General features: G+C 39.3%; 1 protein-coding gene across 1 annotated transcript in view; it reads right to left on the bottom strand.

The window, feature by feature from the left end:
• The window catches only part of TTN (titin), a 291856-nt gene that overhangs the window by 102897 nt on the left and 162858 nt on the right, over nt 1-26101 (bottom strand). Inside the window, exons 159-193 of the mRNA XM_081202301.1 lie at nt 25964-26047; nt 25235-25318; nt 24857-24940; nt 24505-24576; nt 23997-24065; nt 23287-23358; nt 22071-22148; nt 21649-21747; nt 19876-21270; nt 19397-19480; nt 19023-19106; nt 18691-18774; nt 17514-17597; nt 16967-17062; nt 14578-14655; nt 13895-13990; nt 13312-13398; nt 12888-12935; nt 12247-12327; nt 11496-11549; nt 9993-10388; nt 8818-9093; nt 7638-7913; nt 7369-7508; nt 6479-6605; nt 6119-6382; nt 5752-6018; nt 5313-5576; nt 5076-5215; nt 4791-4917; nt 4378-4644; nt 4008-4274; nt 2410-2676; nt 2075-2214; nt 675-801 (exon numbers count right to left, since the gene is read on the bottom strand). Of these exons, the coding sequence (XP_081058427.1) occupies nt 675-801; nt 2075-2214; nt 2410-2676; nt 4008-4274; nt 4378-4644; nt 4791-4917; nt 5076-5215; nt 5313-5576; nt 5752-6018; nt 6119-6382; nt 6479-6605; nt 7369-7508; nt 7638-7913; nt 8818-9093; nt 9993-10388; nt 11496-11549; nt 12247-12327; nt 12888-12935; nt 13312-13398; nt 13895-13990; nt 14578-14655; nt 16967-17062; nt 17514-17597; nt 18691-18774; nt 19023-19106; nt 19397-19480; nt 19876-21270; nt 21649-21747; nt 22071-22148; nt 23287-23358; nt 23997-24065; nt 24505-24576; nt 24857-24940; nt 25235-25318; nt 25964-26047 (6258 nt within the window). The remainder of the gene's footprint in view (nt 1-674; nt 802-2074; nt 2215-2409; nt 2677-4007; nt 4275-4377; nt 4645-4790; nt 4918-5075; nt 5216-5312; nt 5577-5751; nt 6019-6118; nt 6383-6478; nt 6606-7368; nt 7509-7637; nt 7914-8817; nt 9094-9992; nt 10389-11495; nt 11550-12246; nt 12328-12887; nt 12936-13311; nt 13399-13894; nt 13991-14577; nt 14656-16966; nt 17063-17513; nt 17598-18690; nt 18775-19022; nt 19107-19396; nt 19481-19875; nt 21271-21648; nt 21748-22070; nt 22149-23286; nt 23359-23996; nt 24066-24504; nt 24577-24856; nt 24941-25234; nt 25319-25963; nt 26048-26101) is intronic.

Here is a 26101-nt window from a genome sequence, read left to right as displayed (position 1 = left end):
ACTGGAGATTCCCTATTTGCGGAGCCTGTTCCTTTTAAATGAAAAGATCAGCAAGAAAGCTACGTTGCATCTGTCTCCTTTGCCAAGCCCTGCATGCCTCTTGCTAGATAAGGCATGCGCCTTCCAAAATAGCAAGGTCTACAATTGGATAGAGAGACAAGTGGCCACCAACTGTGTAGGGTGTTCCTGTCCATCAAGCTACTGGCACTTTCCACAAATGTCAGCATGGTGTTATCTCTCAGATCTTATACCCCAAATGCCAAGCACAGCAGAGAGTCCGTTTGTAATATTTTAGATTTCGTAACAACTCATTATGCTACCTTGCCAATCATCCTGGAATAAGGAGGGGCAATTCCAGTGGTCTAACAACCTGTTCTTATTAACTAATTGAAAATCTTTATATAATACCTATCCCACGATCTAAAAACAAACAAACTAAATTAAAAGTATCAGAATTAACTTATAAAAAGCTTTTATAAAGAAAGAATAAGGCACACAACTATATCAAATAACTACTCCTTAACCTCAGCTCACCCGACTGTCTCTCCTTCTCATTTACTGTTCCATTAACAACAGATCACATGCCCCACTCTGACTCTCAACTTGTTTCAGTTTAGCTCAGTTACTGATGTAAAAGACAAGTGATCTTACAGATACACTTGCAAGACACTTACGTTTTACTCGAAGATTGGCAGATGATTTGGCATTGGCTGCTTGGAAGTCTACGCTACCGGCCTGGTCCAAGCGCACGTTGTAGAGGGTAAGACAGTGCCTTTTGCCTTCCTCCTTAATTTCACAGTCCTTCCAAGAGCAAACAAATGCAAAGGTTTGTACAATGCTTGTTTTTAATAGCTTTCACTTCCTTTTATCAGGTCCATATTTCTGGTATTTGGATATTCAGAATGGTAGCAACCTTTCATTCCCCTTTGGGGACAAAACAGTACTGGCTGCAGCTGTTTTGCAACCATGATTCTCAACATCCTGCCTCAGAGTACAAATACCAGAACAACACATTTTCTGGCACGTACATTGACAATACAGTGGTACTTCGGGTTATGAACTTAATTCATTCTGGAAGTCTGTTCTTAACCTGAAACTGTTCTTAACCTGAAGCACCACTTTAGCTAATGGGGCCTCCCGCTGCCGCTGCGCCACCGCTGCACGATTTCTGTTCTCATCCTGAAGCAAAGTTCTTAACCCGAGGTAATATTTCTGGGTTAGCAGAGTCTGTAACCTGAAGCATATGTAACCTGAAGTGTGTGTAACCCGAGGTACCACTGTACTTGGACCCCATTGTTCTGTATCTAATGACTGTGTGAGAGGAAGGGTGCCTGTGCAACCAATCTTTCCCCTCCCCACTGCAGCCCAGTGAGCCTCATGAAAAGCCTCTTTGGAGGGTCAGAGGCCCTCCTGAACAGCATTGGCCGTGTTGCAGCCAGCTGCTAAAGAGTTAAAGTTGGTCAGGGCACTGTGCGCAACCCTTCCATCTATCTGCTCCCACAACCAATGGCTAAGACCTACTGAACTTTTTCAAAACTTTTACCTCAGGCCTTGAACCACACATTGTCCCGATCAATGAGATGTTAATGTGCTAAACATGCACATTGATTTTCTGAATTGTTTACATGGGAACATTAATAACCCTCCCCATATATGGCTACAATGAACCAATTGATTGCAGTTATTAACTTCCAGAGGCACCTGGTACATTGCTTTAACAATTGCAACCAACATATTTTTATCAAATATTATTTACATATTACTTACAATTGCTTTTCATTACAAAAGCAATCTTCAGATTTCTAACGTTAAAACTGCTCCCCTTGAATTATATATTTTCTGTTGTGTAAATATGAAACATGGATGACTACATTCTATATATTTTGCTTAACTGCACGATTTACAATTCAAGCCATTTAAATTGTGTTGATATAGAAATTATTTTCTCAGTACCCCTACAGTACTTTCTCAGATCTTCCAAAGATTTTCCAAAGGTTTATGTTCTTCCATCTGCATATTTTAGGCAATATAAGTCTCATTTAGAAGTGGGGAAATATTTAAAAGCATTGCTTACAGGCGTCTGTGTCAAGGGCTCCCCTTTAAGTTTCCAGTTAGCATGAATATCTTCCTCAGAGATTTCTGTATCAAAACGTGCAGTCTCTGTCTCAAATATTTCCACGCTGTATAAGGGACGTACAATCTTAATATCACGATCTGTGAAGGAAAAAAACCCACACCAATATTATTAGCTTTCATGACAATGTTGATGAGAAGGGTTCTACAACAGAAGGATCAGGAAGATTTTATTTATGTGTTTATTAAGAAGATTTATATCTTGTCTTTCAAATGAATGATCCTCAAGGCGGTTTAAAATAGAATATAATAATACACCAGTAAGTGTGAACTTGCCTTCAATGTTCAGCTTAGCAGAAGTCTGATCAGTGCCGCAATCACAGGTATATTGACCAATATCTTTCTTCAAGGCTTTCTTGAGGATGAGTATTCTCTTTTTGCCATCGGCCTTGATAATAACATTCTTAGACGGAGTTAGTTCTTGTCCGTCTTTAAACCATTTTACGGGAGCATTTGCTTTGCTAATTTCACATTGCAAAATCACTTCGTCTTTCTCCACAGCAGTGTAATCTTGAAGCTTCCCAGTAAAATAAGGGTCCCCCTCTGCAAGTCAAGGTGAATATGTGACATTCTAAGATTATTCATACATTCAAAAGTGTACCAACTTATGCAAGACAGTTCTCCTTTCAGGTAAGAGTGCTTTTTTTAGATTTTCTATGTAGGATAAAGTTTTCTAAAAGCAAGTTTTTAAGCAACTTTAATAGAGCAAATTATTGTTATTAGGTAAAAGTAGCTGATTCTGCTTTTCATTTTGTTTCCTTTACACGGACCCGAAAGAAACGTGTTTATGTGGTACACCACAAAGTGGTTTCTTATTTCTTCATTATTTTGGTTATTTAAAAGAGATTTATACCCCGCCTTCCAGAGATTTGGATCCACAAGGCGGCTTACAACAAATTCAAAACAAACTTAGACAATATGACATCCAAAAATTTGTAGGAGGGATGACGTTTCCCAAAAAACAAGACTAAAACAAAAATAAAATGGCAGCACAAAAACTTACAGCAGAGCCATATAAAGACACTGAAAGCTATTACTGATAATAAAAAAACAGGAAAATAGGACCATTTCAAAGTAAAGCCTGAATGACAATAACAAGCATGGGAGTTTGGAAAAAGGTCCCAACAGATAAAAACATAGGAAACTGCCTTTCACTCAGTCAGACCATTGGCTCAATCTAACTAAGTACTACTGTCTACAATGGTTGGTTGTAGCTATGCAGGGTTTCAGACAGGAGTCTTTTCCAATACTACCTGGAGAAGGAAGGGATTTAACCTGGGAGTTTTTGTGTGCAAGGCATGTGCTTTGCCACCGAAATATTCTTAACTGATGATTAGACTTGTAAGTGAAAAGGATGTTCTTTTAGATATGCTGGTCCCAGACCACTTAGGCCTTTATAGGTCAGGACTAGTACTTTGTATTGTGTTACCGGAAAGAAACAGGCAGCCAATGGAAAAGGGTGCAAATTCAAAGCAACAACTACAATGAAACAATGAACCAAAGGACAAATAAATAACAAAAGGATTGCTAATAGGGTAGCATGGCAGTATAATAGAACACATCAACTAGTGGCAGTCAATTGTCAGAAGCTTTCTGAAAGAGGACAGATGGCCCCCAAAAGGGGAGCTCATATGAAACCTCTTCTTGAAAGCATGTTCAAAAGTATGAGGTCTGCTGCCAAGAAAGCCCCAATATGGAGGCAAATCTAGCTGTACCATAAGAATCTGGAATGGGATCTCCCCATAAGATTTAAAGAACTGCTCTGAGGAAGGGGAAGCCCATGTGAATAAAGCTTCTAAGCACACGGTTATGCTTCTAGTTGATGTTCTATCAAAGAAGAGCCATAATGTAAATCAAACTCAGACCACACATACCAAGGACAGTAAGTTTAGCTTCACACGATTTGCCCATAGCTTCCACTTTTATCTGAGAGGTGTCATCAATATTGAGATCTTTGAATGTGAGCGTATGGAATTTGCCATCGTCCTTCATTGAAACAACCTTGGTGGTATGGAGCCGTTGGTCATTCTTATACCAGATAACAGGGATATTGTCATGGGAAAGCTCAACAGTAAATTCTGCAGTCTCGCGCTCCTTTGCAGTTACATCCTTGAGAGGGGTAATGAATTGAAGGCGAATGCCTAAACCACAAAAGCATCTCGTTAAAGTTAAACTGTGACGAATCAAATGACATAAATATGAAAGCCAAACACACCGTCGGGAGAACCAGAGCTACAAACAAACCTTCAATGATCAGCTTTGCACTTGTCCGTTTGTCTTCAGCCTCAAACATATATTTAGCCTCATCCTCAAAAGCCACACTCTTAATGGCAAGTGCGTGCTTTGTGCCTTCTGTTATAATTTCAAATTTCTCATCCCCTTCAAGCTCTTGGGTTCCTTTCAACCAACGGAACGTCTTCGGTTCCCTTGATACCTCACATTCAAACTTCGCAGGATCCTTCTCAAAGACTTTAATGTCACTGAGAGGAGTTATGAAGATGAGAGGCAGCTCTGAAATCAAACCGGGTTATTAAGAGTGTTAGACACGTGTTTGTTTGTTTTTTTATAAACTGCTCCAGCAATGGATTTATTGATATTGCTGGGCATTAAGAAAACCCTGCATGATGGGTTGGGAGTTGATGCCTTCTGAAGCCTACCTTTCACTTTCAGATTTGCAGCGCTTTTCGCATTTGCAGCTTGGAAGGACACTTCTCCTGTCATATCCAGTTTGCAGTTGTAAAGAATCAAGACATGTTTCTTGCCATCTTCAATCATTTCACAATCCTGATTTTTTTTTTATGAGGGTGGGGAAAAAAATAACAGATTTGTCCTAATCACTCATGTGTTCTCTAAAACTTTCTAAGAATTGTTTTTGTGTGTGTCTCTTAAAAAAACAACACTTGTGCTGTGGTTTGCTTGGTTTTTTTTTGAAACAGACTTACAGGTGAAGCTGTTAAAGTTTCTCCCTTTAACTTCCAAATGGCATGAACATCAGGCTCAGAGATTTCGACCTCAAATCGTGCTGTTTCGCCAACAAATACTTCCACTCCATAAAGAGGACGCTCTATTTTTATCATACGGGCTGAAAGCAAATATGTATATATCTCAGATTTCCTGCCTTGACCAGTAAGGTGTACAATGTTTCGAAGAGGTTCTACTGAAGGAGGACAATCACTTACCCTCAATCTTAACTTCAGAATTTGTCTTGTCAGTTCCACAGTTACATTCATAATTTCCCTTATCAGCATCGGTTGCTTTTTTAATTTTTAATATGCGGCGCTTGCCATCAGTCTTGATGGAGATTCTCTTGGAAGCTACAAGCTCCTCACCATCTTTATACCATTTCACTGGCACATCTTTGCTAAGTTCACACTCCAGAATGATATCATCTTTCTCAACAGCGGTATAATCTTGCAATTTCACAACGAAATATGGGTCGGCCTCTACAAGATATGGGTCAGGTAAGAAGTGTTGTTGTATTTTTTTGAAGAGGTTAGTAATCAGAGTGAATTAGTACATGAAAAACATAAATACTAAAATACATAAAGATATGTATTTTATACATACATATAATAGATACAGATCCAACCAGTAACAAAATGTGACAACATAAATTACCTAAAACCTTCAGGTTTGCCTTAGTGTGCAGTGTCTTCACTTCAGCCTTGATTTCGGAGATGTCATCAAGTGTCACTTCTCTAATTTCTAATTTGTGTTTCTTCCCTTCTACAGAAATGAGAACCGTTCTGCTATTGTGGATTTTCTTATCATTTTTGTACCAGGTTACTGGCATATCTTCATGAGAAAGCTCAAAATCAAAGTGGGCTGTTTCTCCTTCCTTCACTGTCTGATCTTTGAGTGGGGAGATAAATTTCAGCCGGACACCTGAAATAGAGGGAAAGACAATTAATGCCATCCGGTCATAACCAGTGACTGATTCCTGTTGTGACTTTTACAGTGTAATTCTTGACAGTAATGAACTTGCCTTCCACAAACAATTTTGCAGTGCTTTCCTTCCCTTCGACTACAGCAGTGTACTCTCCTTCATCATCAAACTGAGAATCATTGATGACCAGAATGTGTTTTGTTCCATCTGCAATTATGTCAAATTTATCTCCAACTTTGATTATGTCAGTGCCTTTAGTCCATATCACATTGGCTTCCCTGGTGAGCACACATTCAAACCTCGCCTGCCGTTTCTCTGGTACAGTCACATCTTTCAAAGGCACAGCAAAGTCCAGCTCGATTTCTGCAAATAAAGAGAATATTGAATATTTCCCCCCAGATACTACAATGGCAGAAACGGCAGGCTAATTGGAGACACATTTTTAGTGAAACACTTTACCTTTCACTGTCAAAATAGCTGAAGTCACTGCATTCAATGCCTGGTAGAGAACCTCTCCAGCCTGGTCTAGTTTGACTTTGTGTAAGGTTAAGAAGCGTTTTCCTCCTTCGGCTCTGATCTCACAAGTCTGGAGGGAAAAGATGAAAAAGTTCACGGTAACAAAAGAAAATTCTAATCAAAGCATGTTTTGTTGATTTTAAAGCAATAGCTCGTAAAGTCCTCAAAATGTGATGGCGAAGTCCTCTATGTAATTGAAGTGATCCAGGGCCAAGATATTTCCATGGTCTTCCATCCTCCTCTGAGCAGTGGCGGAGCTTCATGCTCCGGCACCGGGTGGGGGGCGGAGAGCAGGCGGGGGCAGGGCTGGCATGCGTCCTGGGGGCGGGGCACACATCCTGGGGGCGGGGCACGCTGCCTGCAGCGGTGTGGCGCGTGTCCTGGGGGTGTGGCACCCAGCACGGGCGGGGGGGCAGCCACAATGGCACCCCACCAGGATCGCGCTGCCGGGGGCAGTGCCCTCCCCCCCCACTCCTCTTCCTCCACAAGTGCCTCTGAGCTAAACAAAACTTGGGGCTGTCCATAGTACTCAATAATAATCGCCCTAAAATTCCTTGCATATGTGGTAACAAATGTCTTCTTAGGGTCGCAAGTAAAATTCTGATGGTGAGCTATACAGTGAGCTAGGATCAGTTGTTTATGTTGCGTGGAGATACCCTGCTCTTGAGATTTTAAGCTTCATAATTAAAATGTGCCTCTTTGAAAACCACACTAACGTTAACTATAAGCCCAAACGGTTCTAAATCCTTCTTTAAGGTATTCTGCAGGGCCACAATTGACCAACATAATAATACTACATTCAAATTCACGAGGTCTTAAATATAGATTCTTACAGGTGAGGGCCTGAGTGTTTCTCCTTTCAGTTTCCATTCACCGGGGACATCGTCTTCAGAAATCTCACAGTCAAAGTTGGCTGTTTCTTTTTCATAAATAGTGACATCTTCAATGGGCTTAAGCAGATCAACTTCACGTTCTGGCATTTAGAAATGAACAAATTAATAACATCTATGCAATCAAGACAGTACTTCAACAGTCTTGCGGGCTTTCATCTTTTTTCTTACTCCCCGGCAAATGTATTGCATCAAGATCAAAAGACACTTACCACCCAGGGTCAGTTTAGCTGGGTATCTCTTCCCTTCAACTTCCACGGCATATTCTCCGAGATCTTCCGGCATGCAGTTCTTAATTTTGAGGAAGAGATGAGGTCCATCTTTTACAATTTCTGTTTTGTCATTGGGTTCAAGAGGAATCTCCTCATCACCTTTGTACCATTTAATATTTGGTGTGTCCTTCACGACATCACAAGCAAAGGTAGCAGTACCCTTTGGTTTCACATGCTGGTCTCTAATAGGCTTCACTAGCCAGTCTTTTATCACTTCTGTATAACAAATGACAAAAAAATTAATAACCATTAGAATTAGCATAATACATGTAGAGATGAATGACAAGGGTCCTTTGCGCTATGAGAGAGAGAGAAAGGTTGCCCATCTCTTCTTTCTAATTGTATTAAAGGGCTACCACATAGCCAAAGTGCCATGAAAACCTGGATAACACAGAATAAAATGTCTGGGCATTGCCACATATGTTATTAATTAAAAATATACAACAAAAGTGTTGGGGTGTTTCTGCTTTGAATATATTTTTAAAATGGAAAAGTAGAATTTATTTTTATTTTAATTATTATTTTTCTTACTTGGAAACGCCTATATGGCTATATATATATATATATATATATATATATATATATATATGCAGAAACCCAAACATATTTTTGATGGCCTCATTTTGCTCAGAACTGCTGGAATCTGATGTTATTGCTAAATATTCCTCCCCCCGCCCTCAAATAAGATTACCCAAAGTGAGTCATGGATGACCACAGATCTTCAGTCTTGTGAACTGAATTGGTATAGTTGTTAGCACTTCTACAGAGGCAATTTTATAAACTTTGCACAGGTTGATATATTTCCATCTGAAGCTTTTGGGAGTACAGCAATGTGAGATATTGTGACTGAATCATTTTCTAACTGGAATTAAATACTGAGTTCCAGTTCTAGTCAAACCAGCTCTTCACTAAAGACCTTCAGATGATTTCAGTACTAATTACACAATCAACTTAAGTGAAAACCAATCTTCTTAAATAGGTCAGTGAAGATAGAGTAAAGTAAAAGGACTAGCATATAAGAGCAAAAATAATGCACAAGGCTTAATATTACTCAATAGAATTTCTTCATATCCCAATTTTATCCCAAGCACACACTACACAGTTTTGAAATTTAACTTACCAACCACTTTCACAGTTGACTGACAGATGAGGTCAGTATTATCCACAGTCACAGTGTATACACCTCCATCAGTGTCATCGGCATCCATGATCGTAACGGCGCGCTGCAAACCAATAATACCCAGAGCAAATTTTCCAGATTTGTCTTTAATGATTTTCCCATCTTTTCTCCAGACCACATCTCTCTCTTTGTTCAGCTCACAACTTAGATAAAAGGGTTGCCCTTTGATGACAGTAAGCTCTTCCTCCAGAGTCTTCACGAAGCGCACTGGTAATTCTAGGGAACAGGAGAAGTGTTATTTGCATCTTTTCCCCACTCCCACAAACCAGTGGTTCCCAATTGGTTGTCCACGGACTCCAAGGGGGGTCACAGAATCATAGAATTATAGCATTGGAAGGGACCACAAAGATCTTCTAATCCAACTCCGTGCTATGCAAGGACTCAAACCCACAACCCTGAGATTAAGAGTCTCATGCTCTCATGCTCTGAGCAATCTACACTTGGCGTAACCTGCACAGGGGCGTCCATGGCACCATTCACGTAACAAAAACTACCATAGAGAGATTCCCTCCCCCCCCCCAAAAGCAGGGGGTTTGTGGCTTGGTTTTTGAAGTACAGGAAGTCCACAGGACTTAGCTAAATGGGAACCATTGCCATAAACTACAGTATAGAAATTTAAGCAGTCACATTAGAATGATGACTCTAACTTCAGAGATCCACATGTGCTCATATAGACATGCTTGTCTCTTGGATCTGAGGTGGAGCCTATTCATTATAGTGGTGTGACATGCATACAGAAAGCAATATTCTTCTCAGCCAGGAAATTCTGTGCACGCATCAGAGTACCTATGCCCAGAATAAATTGTCAAATTAGGGGCAAGTATATATAATTTAATTTATGTAGGAAGACCCCGTGCCTTGCTATCACTAAAACTAAGGTCGTGTAATGAAGTAAACACACACTCCTTAGCTACTTCTGTTGTCTCCCCTGTGTTAAAATATTGATTGTAACACACTTGGGATCAGGGACCTGTTCCATTGTGTTTTGCAAAATATTGTGCTATGGATGGCATTAATTACATCTAATTACATCTAATGCAAATAAAATGTAACTTTGGGGCATAAATAACATCTATATAAGCAACTCAAGCCCAACTGGAGATGCCGTAAAATACCTTCAACAATTAGTTTCGCTGTAGAGGTCTTTTCTTTATTTCCCAGTTTCAGTACACAAGTGTATTCCCCAGCGTCTGAAAGCTGGACATCAATAATGTGGAGCTTTCTGTCTTTCCCATCAGAGAGGAACCTGTGCTTAGGACTCTCGCGGATGTTGCTGCCATCTTTCATCCAAGAGGTAATGGCAGTGGAGGGAGAGATGAGGCACTCAAAGATGGCGGAAGAGCCTACCGACTCTGCTTCTGTCAGCACTATGTCTTTAATTTCTGTAACAAACTTGAGGGGCACAGCTTTCAGCTGGTATGTGAAAGGAGGCTCATCTGGAGGTTTCTCGCCACCACTTCCTGGTCTTAATTTCCTCCTCTCGGCATCTGCTGGCGAAGGTGTCTTTTTGGCTACAAGTAATATATTTAAAAGGGATATTTGTATGAATCTCACAGTTAAAGTCAGCAGAGGTGTGATGAAAGATGACAAGTCTTAAACACAGCAGGAAAAGCATGCAGTTATTTCTGTTCAAGTGGCAATTTGTTTATCCCTAGAACATTTAAATCTATTCTATATACAAGCCAGTCAGTTCTGTCCTTTTGACATTCCAATCCCATTCTAGCATGACCAAGACACAAAATGCAAGGCATGGCTGTGGCATGTAGAAGCCGATCTTGGTCCTTTGTGGTTCCTACAGACAAAGTATTGTTCTGCCCAAAGAGCAAAACACTTCATACTTCCTTTCTTTAATTTGATTGCAATATTCGTCCACCCCACCCCCACTCTTATTGTCTACTTATTGAAGTCCAGGAATATTACATAAAAAACAGATACAATTATTCTAGATTTTTATGTGATCCTGTTAATTTAGGCATGCTAAAGCCAATCTCTTGTTTTAAGTACCATTTGCACTTTGGGAAAATGGTTACATGAAAACATGGGGTGGCGTTTAGCTACCTTTTTCTCTGCATAGATCCAGTAAAATTAATGCACATGACTAAGTTAGGTCTACAGTCAAACCTCGGTTCCTGAACGCCTCCATTTTGGAATGTCTTGGCTCCCGAACGCCGAAAACCCGGAAGTAACTGTTCTGGTTTTCGAACGATTTTCGGAATCTGAACATGGTATGCGGCTTCCGTTTTGAGTTTTCGTATTGTATTTAGGCTTCCGATTTCAGTTTTCAGTTGCCGAACGTTTCGCAAGTCGAATGGTCTTCTGGAATGGATTACGTTCGACAACCGAGGTTTGACTGTATTAATTTCAATAGGTCTCTACTTTGAGTAAAATTTAGCTTACTACCGCCTAGGTTCTCTGAAAGAAGAGACACTACTCATTGTAAAAATGTTGACTACAAAGGGTGTGTGAGTGTCTTTGCCATTCATTTATCAAATGACTCACAGGTTTACTCTAGATAGTCAGTTATTTGGTATAGCATAAATACTGGGACTGTTGATCACAGTTACTATATATTTAAAGAGGCTGGGGGGGGCAGTTTTCCATTTCATAATCTCTCTTACCTTTAATAGGAAGTTTAGCTTTACCAGCTTCCTCCTTTGGTGTAGTTTTAGGCTCTGACATAAAACAGCAACAGCAGTATTAGATAATGAAGTCAAGTTTAAACTATTATCTATCTATCTATCTATATCTATCTATCTATCTATCTATCTATCTATCTATCTATCTATCTATCATCTATCTATCTATCAGCTATTATTTCCTCAAAATGTTGCTTCTTGCATTCATTTTACTGTTGAGAAGTTGTGCATATTCAAATGAATGAATGAATGAATGGTTTAATTCAGCCTCATTTCCCCCTCTTGTAGTAATGGTCTTATCATCCTCTTGGATCCTCAAGCCCTCCAGCTAAGTGTACTCATTTCCCCATCTGCTATCATTGAGTCCTGGGTGAAAGGTGTGCATGTTATTTAGGACAGTGTCCATTCAAGGTTTGGGCCCAAAATGTTGTTGCGCTACAACTCCCTTCACCATTGATTAAGGAGGCTGGGAGTTGTAGTCCAACCACATCTGAAGACTGGACGTTGAATAATACTGATAGCACAACAAGATGTGATCCCTAAAAGTTCTTTAGTGAGTTGTGTATTGTAAATATTTTTGTTAGTAAGAACATTTAAACTCTCTCATGATTGTTGTGCTCATGATTACTCATACAAAAGTTAATAGAATTGTGATACAACCTTGCTCTTGAATATATTACAGAATAATAATACAGTCCCGCCCTTGAATATATTACTGAAGTAATAGTCATACCTGCTTTCTTTCCAACCACTGGTGTTGTTAAAGGAGCTGTTTCAGGTTTGGGTTCTGTGGGAGGCTTAGGAGATTTTAGGGCTGTAGAAAAAATTATATATATTTACTGAGGTTGTAATCCTCAACACACATACTAGGAAAGCCACACTGAGTTAAGTGGACCTACTTCTGCACAACAATGATTAACATTAGACAATACACATTTTTAAAAATCCTTTTAGTCTGCAATCCTACACATTGAAGGCAATGGGGCTTCCTTCTGAATAGACATACATAGGCTTACACTGCTAGTACTTCTTAGAACCATGAAATAGATTTTTACTAGCCTTAGTTTGTCACAGAAACAGACAGTGGTATTAGCTGGGATGAATCTTTAACAAGCAAACTTGTTGGAATAATCTTTAACAAGCAAAACATAAGCAGAACACTACAGAATTCTCAAATGTGATTGCATAATTTACAAATGCTAAAATGTAAGCCCGCAGTCTGAAAAAACAAGGAGTTGCACCAGCACATAAGGGCATAGGGTGGGATTAAAAATAATTCATGTTATATTGGTGCTCCATTGATTTTATGCTAACGCCAGAGTTAACTAGATTGGAGGAAAATGGTCTATAATCAGTGGTTTCAAAATGTCCTACCTGTAGCAGGCTTTGGTTCAGGAATTGTGGCTGGTTTAGGCTCTGGAACTTTGAACAAAAAAAATAACAAGTGGGTCAATCAGGGTTTTTTTTTAACAGAACATTGCAAAACCAAAAAAATGCATAAAAATAGTTGGAGAGACAAACAGCACAGTTAACAGAAGCCTTAAAGACATTCACATACTACTTCAGGGGAACAGAACAGGCTTGAACCATATAAAGACAAATAAGAGAACATTTAATGAAGAAGAAGAAGAAACGACGAGGTACTGCATGAAGAATTAGGGAGCAGCTGGAAGAGCACAAAGATGGGAGCATTTATAGCTGGCTTGTTTTAAAGATTAGTGCAGCTCACAGACCAATATTCAAGATCAAATGCGGTTTTAGTTGTATAAGCGATTATAAGAGCACTGCATGTTTGTACCTTTTGTTGGTTCAGGCACAGGTTTTTCTTTTTCTTCCCTTTTCTTGAAAGCTGGGATCTCAGTTTTCTTCTTTTCAACCTCCGGCACTTAAAAAAAATATTTGTTTTATGCGGAAGCTGAATTCATATATTTTGACTTCCCTGATGCATTAATCGAGTTTATCCTGAGCCATGTAGCTGGTGTGATTTATTTAAAACAAATAAGAAATAAGTTCAAAGCCTGTCAAAACACTGTATGTGGCGAAGATGAACAGCTGGGACACAATAGCGATAATGAGGAAGACAGATCAAAACTATCAATTATAGAATATGTCAGATGTAGCTTTCTACAAGAGTTCTTACAAAGTGAAGACTGAAAAGACAGAGTGTGTCAAGGGGATGGGAGAGGGAAAGTTGTTACACTGCAGATTGTGTCCCCAAATTTCTGAATATTCCAAATGGTTGGGATTTTTCTTTCCATGCTGAAGAACTATTCAAAATTCAGATGGCTTACTGTTTCAGATTCAGAAAGTATTTGTGAATATGGGGATCTAAGAAGGGTCTCCTACTGCTTAACCTCATGGCAATCTGATTTTCGTTGTACCTTCAGGCTTCTTAATCTTTTCAAGAGGCTTGGGTGGAGCTTTTGGTTCCTTCTCTGGCTTAGGTTCTTCCTCTGGTTTCTTAACTGCTCTTGTGACTTTAAAAGAAAAAACAATTTTCTTTCAAGAACAGTGTGATGAAGTGATGAGGAACTTTATTAATAAATGACACAGGCTAACAAATAGGCTTGGTTTTACATCTGGAGAATAGTGACCTCTTATTTCTCAAGGCTGATAAACTGATCACCACTTAAAATCTGCACGGTGTGATAATCTACAACCAAGTCTCCATTGAGAAGTCCTTTTTAGAATTGCAGGTGAAATCAAAGCACTAATTACTGTATATTCAAAAGCAAAAGCAACAACAGCTTTCTTTATGTTGCAAATAATGTAGACACCTTAGAACTTCCAACTGTCTGGGAGCTTCCAGCATCAGCTATGGTTGCTAGTAGAGCTTTCTGCCTAGAATCGGCATGTCTAGAACTAGCATTTTCTTTGAACCAGCAAAGGAGTTAACCTGCTTGAGGAAATTGTTTATGGGCTTCTCGAGATCCTATAGTCGGATGCAAGAAGAAGCTGAAGTGTCTTAGCTGTTGCAGCCAGACCTCACAATGTGGCGTTAGGACTGGAATATCACAGCAGTGGGGTCCTCCAGTTTTTGAAAAAAGCAACATGGCTAAATTACCTTTTTTCAAAACAACTTCTTCTTTAGGTGGTGGAGCGGGAGGCTCAGGTGTGGGTCTCCGTGGCTTCAGTCCAGGTGCTTAAAATGATATTAATTTCAGAATAAGCGCATATGCAATCATCTCCATTGGCATTTAAAACTGAAAAACCTCCTATTATAAGAGAGCTATACCTTTCAGTTCCATTTGAATGATCACAAAACATGGAGACATTTGTTACTTTACTTTACTTTTCTCTTTGTTAAGTTTGGTCCTCTCTTCCAAAGATACTTTATTTCAGAAGGAGTTCTTTAAAAAACTAAAACAACCACCACCATTTTTGTTGCTAAACTTTAATTTTTGACTTTAACTTTAGTATATACAGTGGTACCTCAGTTTTCGATCATAATCCGTTCCAGAAGACTGTTCGACTTCTGAAACATTCGGAAACTGAGGCACAAAGGGCAGCCTGAAAAATCAATGGAGAAACTTGGGGGGGGGACCTCAGTGGAATCCATTTGACTTCTGAGGCACATTCAAAAACGGAAGCATTTACTTCAAGGTTTTCGGCGGTTGAAAACCGAAGTGTTTGGCTTCTGAGAAGATCGAAAACTGAGGTGCCACTGTATAATATTGTTAGTCATGATAACAAGGCCATGATGAAGAAGCCACAGAATACTCCATCCGAAATGAAAGTATGCTTCAGTAAAAAGAAAATAGGAAAAAAGTGAATCGAGTTGAACACAAAACAACCACTGGAAGTCACACATGGAAATGGAATGAAAAATATACTACTTTGTGAAATATACTAAAAACTACAGTCTAGCGCTCTTTAAGATGAGAACAAGACACAAGGGTCTGTGGACAACTTACCACATAGTGGCTGCTTGGGCTGGGGAAGGGCCTTCTTAGGATACATGCAGCCTGAAGACTTTACATTGCTTACTTTGGTTCTAGCATATCTGATCATACAATAATTTGTTTTCACTGGATCTATATATACTTAGCAGAGAGGACATCCACTTCTGTTGAAACTTTAATAGATTGTGTAGCCACAATGTTCCTTCTTGACATAAGCTATAAAGACCCTATAACCAAGTTTTTCGCTGTGAATTTTGCGTGAAACTATTATTGCAAAAGTGTGTGCGGTGGTGGGGTGGAATCTTGTTTCGGGAAGAGGATCTATTTCCCTCTGATTTGAGATGGTGGGAAAAGAACAGATTTTTCAAAAGTAAATGCAATTCTTGTAGGACCAAATATTACTTAGGTGATACACTTTGAAATATTAAATTATGTTTGATTCTTTTCATGATGCTGTATAAGATCAGAATATTGCAAAATGTGGGATGTGGAGTAATATTTTTTATGGAACCTTTAAAAAAGCTACATATAGTTGTTTATTTTGATAATCCACTACTGATTTTCATTAGGAAGTAATAAATCTTCCTCCCTGTCTATAATGCTTTGAGTTCCATTTTCTCTATGCTTAATTCTGAATGCTAGCTATATTACATCCATGCTTGGCACATGCACTTTCAAATAACTAAATACAATCCAAAGAACTATAAAACAAGTTTCACACACTCAGTAGGACTCTGGACTTCTGAATCTCAGACAGCAAACAAACATGCCACACGTTGACTGGTGTTTGAAACTCAGGAGAGTTTCAAAAGCAGTTTGTGAGGTGACATCGCCGTCATCATTTGTTAAATTTATAACCTTTCCTTCCTCCTGAAGGAGCCCAGGGCAGCAAAAACACAAAAGACAAAACAATTAATTCATCTAAAAACACCCAATACAATTCCAATACAGATGCAGACTGGGAAAGATCTCTATTTAAAAGGCTTGTTGAAATAGGAAGATCTTCAGAAGGTACCAAAAAAGCAACAGAGACATCACTTGTCTAATGTTTAATAGGACAGAATTCCAATGGTTAGGCGCCAAGACACTTAAGGCCTGATTCCTACATTATGTGGAACAAAGCTCTTGGTAAGATGGTATCTGAAGGAGGCTCTCTATCTGCAAAGCACAGTGACTGATTGAATGTAACGGGAGGTTTTCTACACCATGCATAAGGCCTTAGAGCACAGGTAAAATTAACTATCTGGATTGCAAACCCTAATTACAAATTTAGAAACAATAAAAAAATGAAAACCATCAGTGAGTAGGGACATTAGACTGAAAACCATTCAGACAACATTAAGTTAGACTTACATTAATATATTAACAGCGCAATCCTATACACACCTACTCAAAAGTAAGTTTAATCAGGCTTACTCCCAGGTGAGTGGGAATAGGATGGCAGCCTAAAGTCCACACTTTCAAAGAACATTATTATGTGTCAACAGGCATTAGTTATAAAACTGGGGCTTAGTAAAAGTTGTTAAGTACTGTTGGGGTTGCTGCTGATACCTTTAAGCTGAACCTTTTCCTCCTTAACCTCCTCTTTTGGTGGGAAAGGTACACGGGGTTTGGGTTTTTCAGGTATCTTCTTCTCCGGTTCTGGTTCTTTAAATGATATTGCGGTAGATTCAGTGCTAATGTAATTATACTATATAAACCTCAGATGTAAACCATCTAATGTAACAAAGGAAATAAACTGCTTTTATAGACTCTATTCGTAAAAGTCCCAGTAATGCAAGTGCCAAAATAAACAACTCAGCTCAAAATATCTGATGGCCCATAGGTTCAAGAAAGTTTTTGAAAAAGTCATTAGTAAACTTCCAAGTCAATTAAGAGGGAAAGGTGTTTACATGGTCAAAGATAATGGGAATCACCACACAGTTACAGAAAGCAATACAACATAGGAAATACACGCATACAAACACACACACAAAAATAACAAAACAAAACATACTGGAGTGTACACATCACGGAACAAACACACCTAATTCTTACTCTGCAAGATGGAGATGGTACAAAAGAAAGTGGTATATTTCATTCACACTTTAGTATATACCTTCATCTGGAATTATCTCCTCTGTTTCTGGAATAGGAACAGGTACTGGTTCTTCCGGTTCAATTTCCTCTGTAACTTCTGGCTCTTTAAAGAATATCGACAACGAAGATAAGATTGCCATTTCAAAGATCAAATGGCAAGAAGAATTGGAGACATATTGCACAAAATAGCGGGGACATTATTACAACATACACATTCACAGACAAACACACCAGTGTCACAGTGTATTTTTGTACATAAATGGATGGAAGGCCCTTAAATGGATGCTTTCGTAAACAGAAATTGCATCAGGCCTTTAGGAACCCTCTGCAGCCCTCTGCACAAAGGCCTATATAGTCTGCATTTGATGGGGCTTTTGAAAAGTGTATGTCCAGATTATATTCACACATATTTTAAAGAAGGATTGTTGCCATCAGATTCACAGATTTTTTTATATATATATACATGTGTTTTTCCCCTTCAAAGAAGTTGGGGCAGCTTTGATGGCCTGATAAGGTCCAATTTTGTATGAAGCAACTATTTGATGCAGCTGTGTTTCATTCAAATGTTCACAATTCAGATCCCTCAACACAAAGGCAATAGCTACAGTTCTGGTGTGAAATCTAAGAATCCCCTGCCAACTCTTGAGGGCTCGATCCAGAATGTTGAATTGAAGTACTGCAGCACATCATTGGTCAAATGTGCCTCTGGGACCATGGGATCAATAAAAATTTGGGCCAAAGCCCCAGGTAGACTTGCTGCTGCTGGACAAAAAAGGAAAGAAAAAGCCCTGCTTCTGATTTCTCCCTAAGGCCCCTATAAATGAGGCCAGTACTATAATTGCAACCAAAAGGAGTGCAACACCACACAGCAGAAAGATGACAAAAAGGCCAAAGCCAATTTGTGCAAAATGAGATGATTGAAGTATTAGCTTCAGTCCTTAATGGCAAATCAAGATTCTAAGCGTGGGTTTTCCACGGTTAGAATTGCTCGCAGCCATTGAAGACTGTGGCCTGAAATCTGTAATAAGGCAGAAAGGCAGACTTTAAACAGAAGGACATCATAAAGAACAGACAGTCCTCTACCACCACCACCCTCACCTTACATATACATACAGGACCACATAAAACGTAAGACCAAACAAAGCGGACATAGCAGTCTGGATAAGAATGACGTCGTGATTAATAGGGAGAGCTACCTTCTGCAGGCAGAGGTTCCGGCTCTTTAGGAACAGCAAGAGGGGCCTCTTCTTCTGGCACAGGTTTCTTAGGGACTTCAGGGACTTCAAGAAATGTTAATTAGTTTTACTTTCATGTAGGTAAAACAAACAAGGCATTAAAAGCAAAAGTGGAGCTGCTGAAGGTATTGAAGCTACCTATTGTGTTTGGACACAAACACTCCCTCACCCCCATCCCCTCCCAGGTTAGGCTCAGCCTGTCATTTATACACATTAGTACGATTTACAAATCCAACAGCTGAACCAAACGCAGCAAGCAAGATAATGATTTTCTCTGTGAATGATAAAAGTACCTTTTGCGGGAGGAGCTTCTGGTTTTTTAAGTGCAGCAGCTGGTTTTTTCTTTTCGGGAACAACTTTCTTGGGCTCTTCAGGCACTTTAAAGATAATATTTCTATTTTTACTTTGAGAATTATTGAAGTAAGAGGTACCAAGATGTTAAGAAGAGGAACGAAGAATTAAGGACGTATCAAAAGCAAGATTAATGCTACAGACAGATACATAGACGTACATCGTATCTAGAGACATACAGACTTCGTATTATACATACAGAGTTCATGAACACTAGGTTATTTCAGTCAAGCAAAAACTATAGGAGAGACAGTACAGAAGAAGAGAGTATTTTAAGAAGAACAAAGAAATTTCTTCTTTAGGTGTGGACATATACCTTTAGCTGGTGGCGGTTTGACTTTTTTAGCCACAGGAACTGGTACTTTCTTTTCTGGGACAGCTTTCTTGGGTACCTCAGGCACTTTAAAGATATTAGTTGGTTTGTTAAAAGACAGGGGAAAAAATATATCCATCAACCCACAGGCACATCAGACATCACCTTCATCCAGCTTCAAATGAATAATTCTTCCTGAATCTGTTTCCATTTATACATTTAAGTTGTTGTTTTTTATTTACTTTCACGTCAATTAATAATGGAAATTTCAAATTCTTGCAGGCCTAAGCAAATTGCTTTGCAGAATCAGAAAGAACCTTTCTCTCTTTCACACACCCACGCACCAATGTATACACACAACAACTTTGTTTCCAAGAGCAGTTTTTCGAATTGCTCAGCAGAAAGTTGGCAAAGCAACGCTTGTCAACATTCTGCTTTAAGGAAGACATACTCTTTGTACTGGAAAAGATTATGCCATATACCTTTTGCTGGTTTCTTAGGTACTTCCGTAGGCTCGCCAGGAGCAGCAATGACTTCTGGTTCCTCAGGAGCAGCTCTAGGTGCTTCAAGTGCAAGAATGTCCTCAGACCCCTCAATGACGTATTGTTCTGCCTCTTCCAACTCATAAGCTGCAGCGCTCTCAGGTTCCCCAAAAGCAGTTATGGCCTCTATGTCTTGGTGGACGGAAACATGTTGCCGCTCTCTCTTTCCGATAAAAGTCTGCACCTCTCGTTCCTCTTCGTGCTCTTCGATCTCTTTAGCTGGTGGGCGTTCTGGTTTTTTGAACAAGGGTTCGGGCTTCTTGGGCGGTGCCGCAAGCTCTGGTTTTTTAGGCACAGCGGCAGGTTTCGGCTTTTTCGTCACCACGACGTGTTCCAGTTTCTTGGGAGCAGCTTCGGGTTCAGGTTTCTTAGGCGCAGCAACAGGCTTGGGTTTTTTGGGCACAAGAGCAGGCTTAGGTTCCTCAGGAGCAGCAACGACTTGGGGTTCCTCAGGGACAGCAACAGGCTCAGGTCCTGTAAGGGAAACAATGTCCTCGGACCCCTCAATGACGTATTGTTCTTCTTCTTCCATCTCATAAGCTGCAGCGCTCTCAGGTTCCTCAAAAGGAGTTATGGCCTCTATGTCTAGGTGGACGGAAACATGTTGTCGCTCTCTCTTTCCAATAAAAGTCTGCACCTCTCGTTCCTCTTCGTGCTCTTCGATCTCTTTAGCTGGTGGGCGTTCCGGTTTTTTGAACAAGGGTTCTGGCTTCTGAGGCTCCGGTTTTTTAGGTACAGGAGCAAGTTTCGGCTTTTTAGGCACCGCAATAGGTTCTGGTTTCTTGGGTGCAGCCGCAGGTTCTGGCTTTTTAGCTACAGCAGTAGGCTTCGGCTTTTTTGGCACAATAGCAGGTTTCATTTCTTCTGGAGCAGCAACGACTTCTGGTTCTTCTGGGACAGCTTCGGGTCCTTCAAGTGAAATAATCTCCTCTGATCCCTCAATAAAGTATTGCTCAGGCTCTGTGATCTCAAAAGCTGAAGCACTCTCGGGTTCTTCAAGTGCAACTATAGCCTCTATGTCCTGGTGGACAGAAACATGTGTTCGCTCTCTGTACCCAACAATCGTTTGCACCTCTCGTTCTTCTTCATATTCCAAGGTCTCTTTAGCAGGTGGGCGTTCTGGTTTCTTAAGTACAGTCTTTGGTGGTTTCGGCACGGCTGCAGCTTCTGGTTTCTTAGGGACAATGGTAGGCTTGGGTTTCTTAGGCACAATAGCAGGTTGACGTTCTTCGGCAACAACAGTGACGACTTCTTCTTCATACTCAACAGTGACTTTTTCTTCTTCATAAACACTAATGGTCTCTGGTTCTTCAGACACAGCAAAGCGTTCTGGTTCTTTAGGTAAAACAAGAGTTACTTTTTAAACTGGCACAGTTTTCCGAAGTACTTTGAGTGCTTAAAAGAGATTAGTTTTACTTTTAAGAAGGGGCAAAAGATATGTAGCTAATATGAAGAAGATTGAAACATAATGCACAATTATAACAAAATCAGCAATTGTGTGTTTGCATACTAGGACACAGAGAAAGCAGTCGTGATGCAGTTCAGCACAGCTAAGCACTTTTTCTCTCACACACTGGACTGAACCAACAGTATTGTTTACAAAAGAAATTTTAAGCAACGGAGCACAGACAGAACAAGAATCTCCCAGACATCTGCTTTAAACACCTGCATCAAAACCACATTCTTTATAACTGCATTAATGCTGAAATGTACCTTTAACAGGAGGAGGTTCTGGTTCCTTAAGTACAGGCTTTTTAAGCACAGGAGTTGGTTCTTTCTCTTCGACGACAGCCTTCTTGGGCACTTCTGGCACTTTAAAGATATTAGTTAATGCTTACTATTGAATTTTGAAAGCACAATGAAATGTAAAAGATGGGAAAATGTCAAAGCTCAAGATGTAAGGTGAGGGGGCATGCATGCTTTTGTCCCCAGAATCTTGTAACAACAAACTACCATGAAGTACAACTCCACTTGTACCAACAGCAGAACTATAAGGATGGAGATGCTAGCCACAGAAAGCTACTCAAAAGAATGCATGACATAGACTCATAAGGATATCCAAAAGATGATCAATGATCAAGAGTATAAGAAAATGATGTTTTTCACTTCAAGATTTGATCACATATAACATATACCTTTAGGTGTTGGTGGTTCTTTCTTTTTGAGAGTAGGGAGCTTCTCTTCAGGCACAGGTTTCTTGGGCACCTCTGGCACTTTAAAGATATTTGTTTGTTTTACTATTATTAATTCGAAATGCAATGTGCAAGATTATGAGATCAAGAAACCGTGAGACACAAAACATGACGATATACAACATTATCTACTACATAACATTGAAGATCTATCTCAGCCTCTCGCTTTTCTCTTTCATTAAAACAATCACTAATTCAGACAATGCAGATGGAAAACAAGGGTATCAAACACAAACAAAGAAAATGCATTTACAATCCCACTGTGACAAGATAGCATTACACCCCCACTCCTCATAAATAGTAAATCTGTAAAAAGATTGGAGTGGTTTTAGCCTTGGTTATATTTACTCTATTACTGATGACTATATATGAACTGATAAATATTTGATAAATATTTTCTTCTGGGCCATCATATATTCCTAAGGTGTACTCCTTAATTCTCAAAGCCCAATGATATACTCAAAATGATGGTAAAATCCAAGTACATATTAATAGGATGTTCACATTAACATCCAATGACTTAAATGGATAATGAAGAAGTTTATGCCTTTGACAAGAATTTTGCCACCTTATAGGAAGATGACACAACACAACTGGAAGTTTACATGTCTTCTTTGGCCTGTTGATATTTTGTAGACATGCATTGCCTAGGCGTACCACCAACTTCTTTGTGACCCACCAAGCTCAATGCAACCTAAATGTCACTGACAGCTCATAAACCTCTGGCTTTCCTTACTCAATATGATCAAAAAGACTATAAAAATGTATCTGATATGCATTTGGATTACATGTTACTTTGGGCATAATCCAGTTAAAGTTAAGCACTTTGTGCTTAATCCTTCCACTGAAATTAATGGGACATGCATAAACTTCCTGCTCATGTTTAGTCAGAAGGAAGTCCCATGGTGTACAATGAACTTTTCTCTCAGATGTGTGCATAGAACTGTAGCCTTAAAAGTGCTTAGCTTCACCTGGATTGTGCCTAATAAATGCCACATTTCAATGGGAAGTAATAAATGAAGGAACTGAAGGCATGGGAGCAAGGCAAAAGCTGGAATCCTGCTCCATTTAAAACCCATGGGAGTTTTACTACTGATTCTATATAAGCAGCATTGTACCCAAATATTTTCACTATGATTATTTCAGAATTGACAAATACCTTTAGCAGGGGGAGGTTCTGGTTTCTTTGGTACTTTTTCTTCTGGGACAATTTTCTTGGGCACTTCAGGCACTTAAAAGATATTAGTTTTGAATGTGTGATTGTCAAAGATATAAAAGATTTGAAAACAATGAACACAAAACTTGAAAACAGTGACAAAAACGATATTCAAATACAATTTTCTCCTCCTCTCCACAAATGCAGACAGTATATTTTCTTTATTTTCATGCTATATCCCTAGTTTGTTTTTGTTTTGTTAAATGAGTCCTCCTTCCCTTTCCTGAGAAGTTATGTAGATCTCTATAAAGTGTGGCAGTTTAATTGCCATCCTATTTCTTTGTCCTTCTGTTAAATTATCACAATCAATGGAAGATGAGCATAGCATTAGTAAGGGATGGAGATGCTTCCTGGTACATTCTCATTTGAATTTTCCTTAAGTATATGAACTACACAGTTTATTTTCCAGTAAATTTCTGCTGCCAGGGTTGCTGAAAGTAAATAGGTTAACAGCCTGGATGGCAGATCACTCACCAGGAGCTAAGAGTAAGCTAATAAAGAAATTATTTTATAAATAGGCTGAAAGCCTTCTGAATATCTCACATGAAGAAGACATGTTGTACATCATAAGAGAAAACAAGAAACACAAAGTACAACAAACACATCAGAATAAGAAGATGCTTCCATGTGACCACAATAATGTTGACATGTACCTTTAGCTGGTGGAGCTTCCGGTTCAGGCGGTTTCTTTTCTGGAACGACTTTCTTGGGAACTTCTGGCACTTTAAAAGACATTGGTCAGTTTTAATGTCCGATTTATTTATTTACTTTCACGAGAAATTTTATATACTGCTTGATTGTAAAAACAAAGTAAAATAAAAAACAAATCCTCAAAGGGGTTTACAAAAAAAGATAATACAATTATTGATAAGAAGAATTAACAACAGTAATTTAAGACTTTTGAAAAGGCTAAAATAACAATAAACAGATTAAAACATGCACCAGCTTTCTAAATGTAGAAGAGATGAGCAAAACGCAAAGGAAAAACAGATTATACAAGAAACTCAAGCAGCACTCCTTAGATCTGTTCACAGAATCGAGTGAACAGATTTGAGTTTGCCACCAAAACAGTAGAAGGAAATCCGAGGAGGTGGCGAATTTGAAAGAACTAAACATGCAAAACAATATGAATACAAATATTCCCAAGATGCTAAGATATACCTTTGGGTGCTGGAGGTTCAGGCTTTTTCACGGGTACTTTTTCTTCTGGGATTTTCTTTGGCACCTCAGGAACTTCAAAGATAGTAAATTGTTTTAAGTCTTGGGCTTCAGTGATGTATGCCAGTAATTAACAAGAGCAAACAAGGGGAAGGGAAACCAACATAAAGGGCTATCTTTTTTCTAAAATACATGTGGGACACATATTACATATGACTGCATTATGAGAAGTCATCTCAGAGGGAAAATAAGACTATTAAACATACTTTCATAAATATTCAGTTATGGGAAACTAATGTTACATCTATAAAGCAAATCTGAAGTTCTTTGTGGCGTTTCTGGTTATGACATGTACCTTTAACAGCAGGAGCCTCTGGTTTTTTAGGCTCAGGAACCTTTGCTTTTTCCTCAGGGACCACTTTCTTGGGTACTTCCGGAACTTGAAGGGAAAATAATTTCATTTAAGAATGCGAATATCAAAGAATGTGCAGAATATACTAAGGACACATGAAAGTCGTAAAACACAGAACTTCAAAAATAAGGACAAAACTGTAGAGAACTGGTATGACACAATTAAGCTGTACAGTAGTAAGCCTCCTATCTTTCTTTACGGATAACACAGTAGAAACACACAGACGGAAATCGATATTTTCCTGTCTCTCCCCTTGATAAAGGTTAAATATTCCTCCCAAGAGCAAACAAAGCTGTTTCATGCGTTACGAGTAATACACACCTTTAGCAGGTGGAGCTTCCGGTTTCTTAGGCACTTCAGCTGGTACTTTCTTTTCCGGAACAACTTTCTTTGGCACCTCAGGCACTTGAAAACATTAATATATATATTTTTTACAACAAGTCATTTAAGAAACATACACAGTTGCAAACACACACACACAACCCCAACATTAAATTGCAGCACAGATCCATCATTTGAGTTCATGATTCTGACATGTTGTTCTTAATGCAGTGATGACCACCAAATTGGTTGGCCTTCAAAGGGGTTCATGGGGGAATAAGGCTACCAGTGGCTACCAGCCATTATGGTTGTGTACTACTTCCAGAGTAGGGGCAGTATGCTCCTCAAAACCAGTTTCTGGGAAATCGCAAGTGAGAAGAGTGCTGTAGTGCCCATGTTCTGCTTGTAGACTTCCCATTAGCATCTATTTAGTCGGGCACTGTGACAGCCATGTGCTAGATTAGATGGGTTTTTGGTCTCTTCTTATGCTCACCCAAACACATTTAGGCATTGCAGATATACAGTATACTAACACCAACAGACTTCAGTTTGAAAAAATGTGTACTTCTCAGTGCTATTTTTCTAGAAAAAGAGGTGCCAGACTTTGTTTCCTTAGAATGGCAATGGCGCCCACCTGAGAGGTGCCAGAACTGAGTTCCAGCAAGTTCCGGCTGAAAAAAAGCCCTGGTAGTACTAACTTGTCATTCTTTCTTTAAAAATGAGGCCTACCTTTGGCAGGTGGAGGTTCTGGCTTCTTCGGCACAGCCACTGGAGCTTTTTCTTCTGGGACAGGTTTTTTTGGTACCTCAGGCACTGAATAAGATTAGCTTATGTTAATGCCATTTATTCCAAAGGTAGCATATGTTA

This window comes from Podarcis bocagei (assembly GCF_964188305.1).
Source record: "Podarcis bocagei genome assembly, chromosome: 1".
NCBI classification, from domain to species: Eukaryota; Metazoa; Chordata; class Lepidosauria; order Squamata; family Lacertidae; genus Podarcis; species Podarcis bocagei.
Note: the sequence above shows the minus strand (reverse complement) of the source record. Positions and strands in the feature narration are given on the sequence as shown.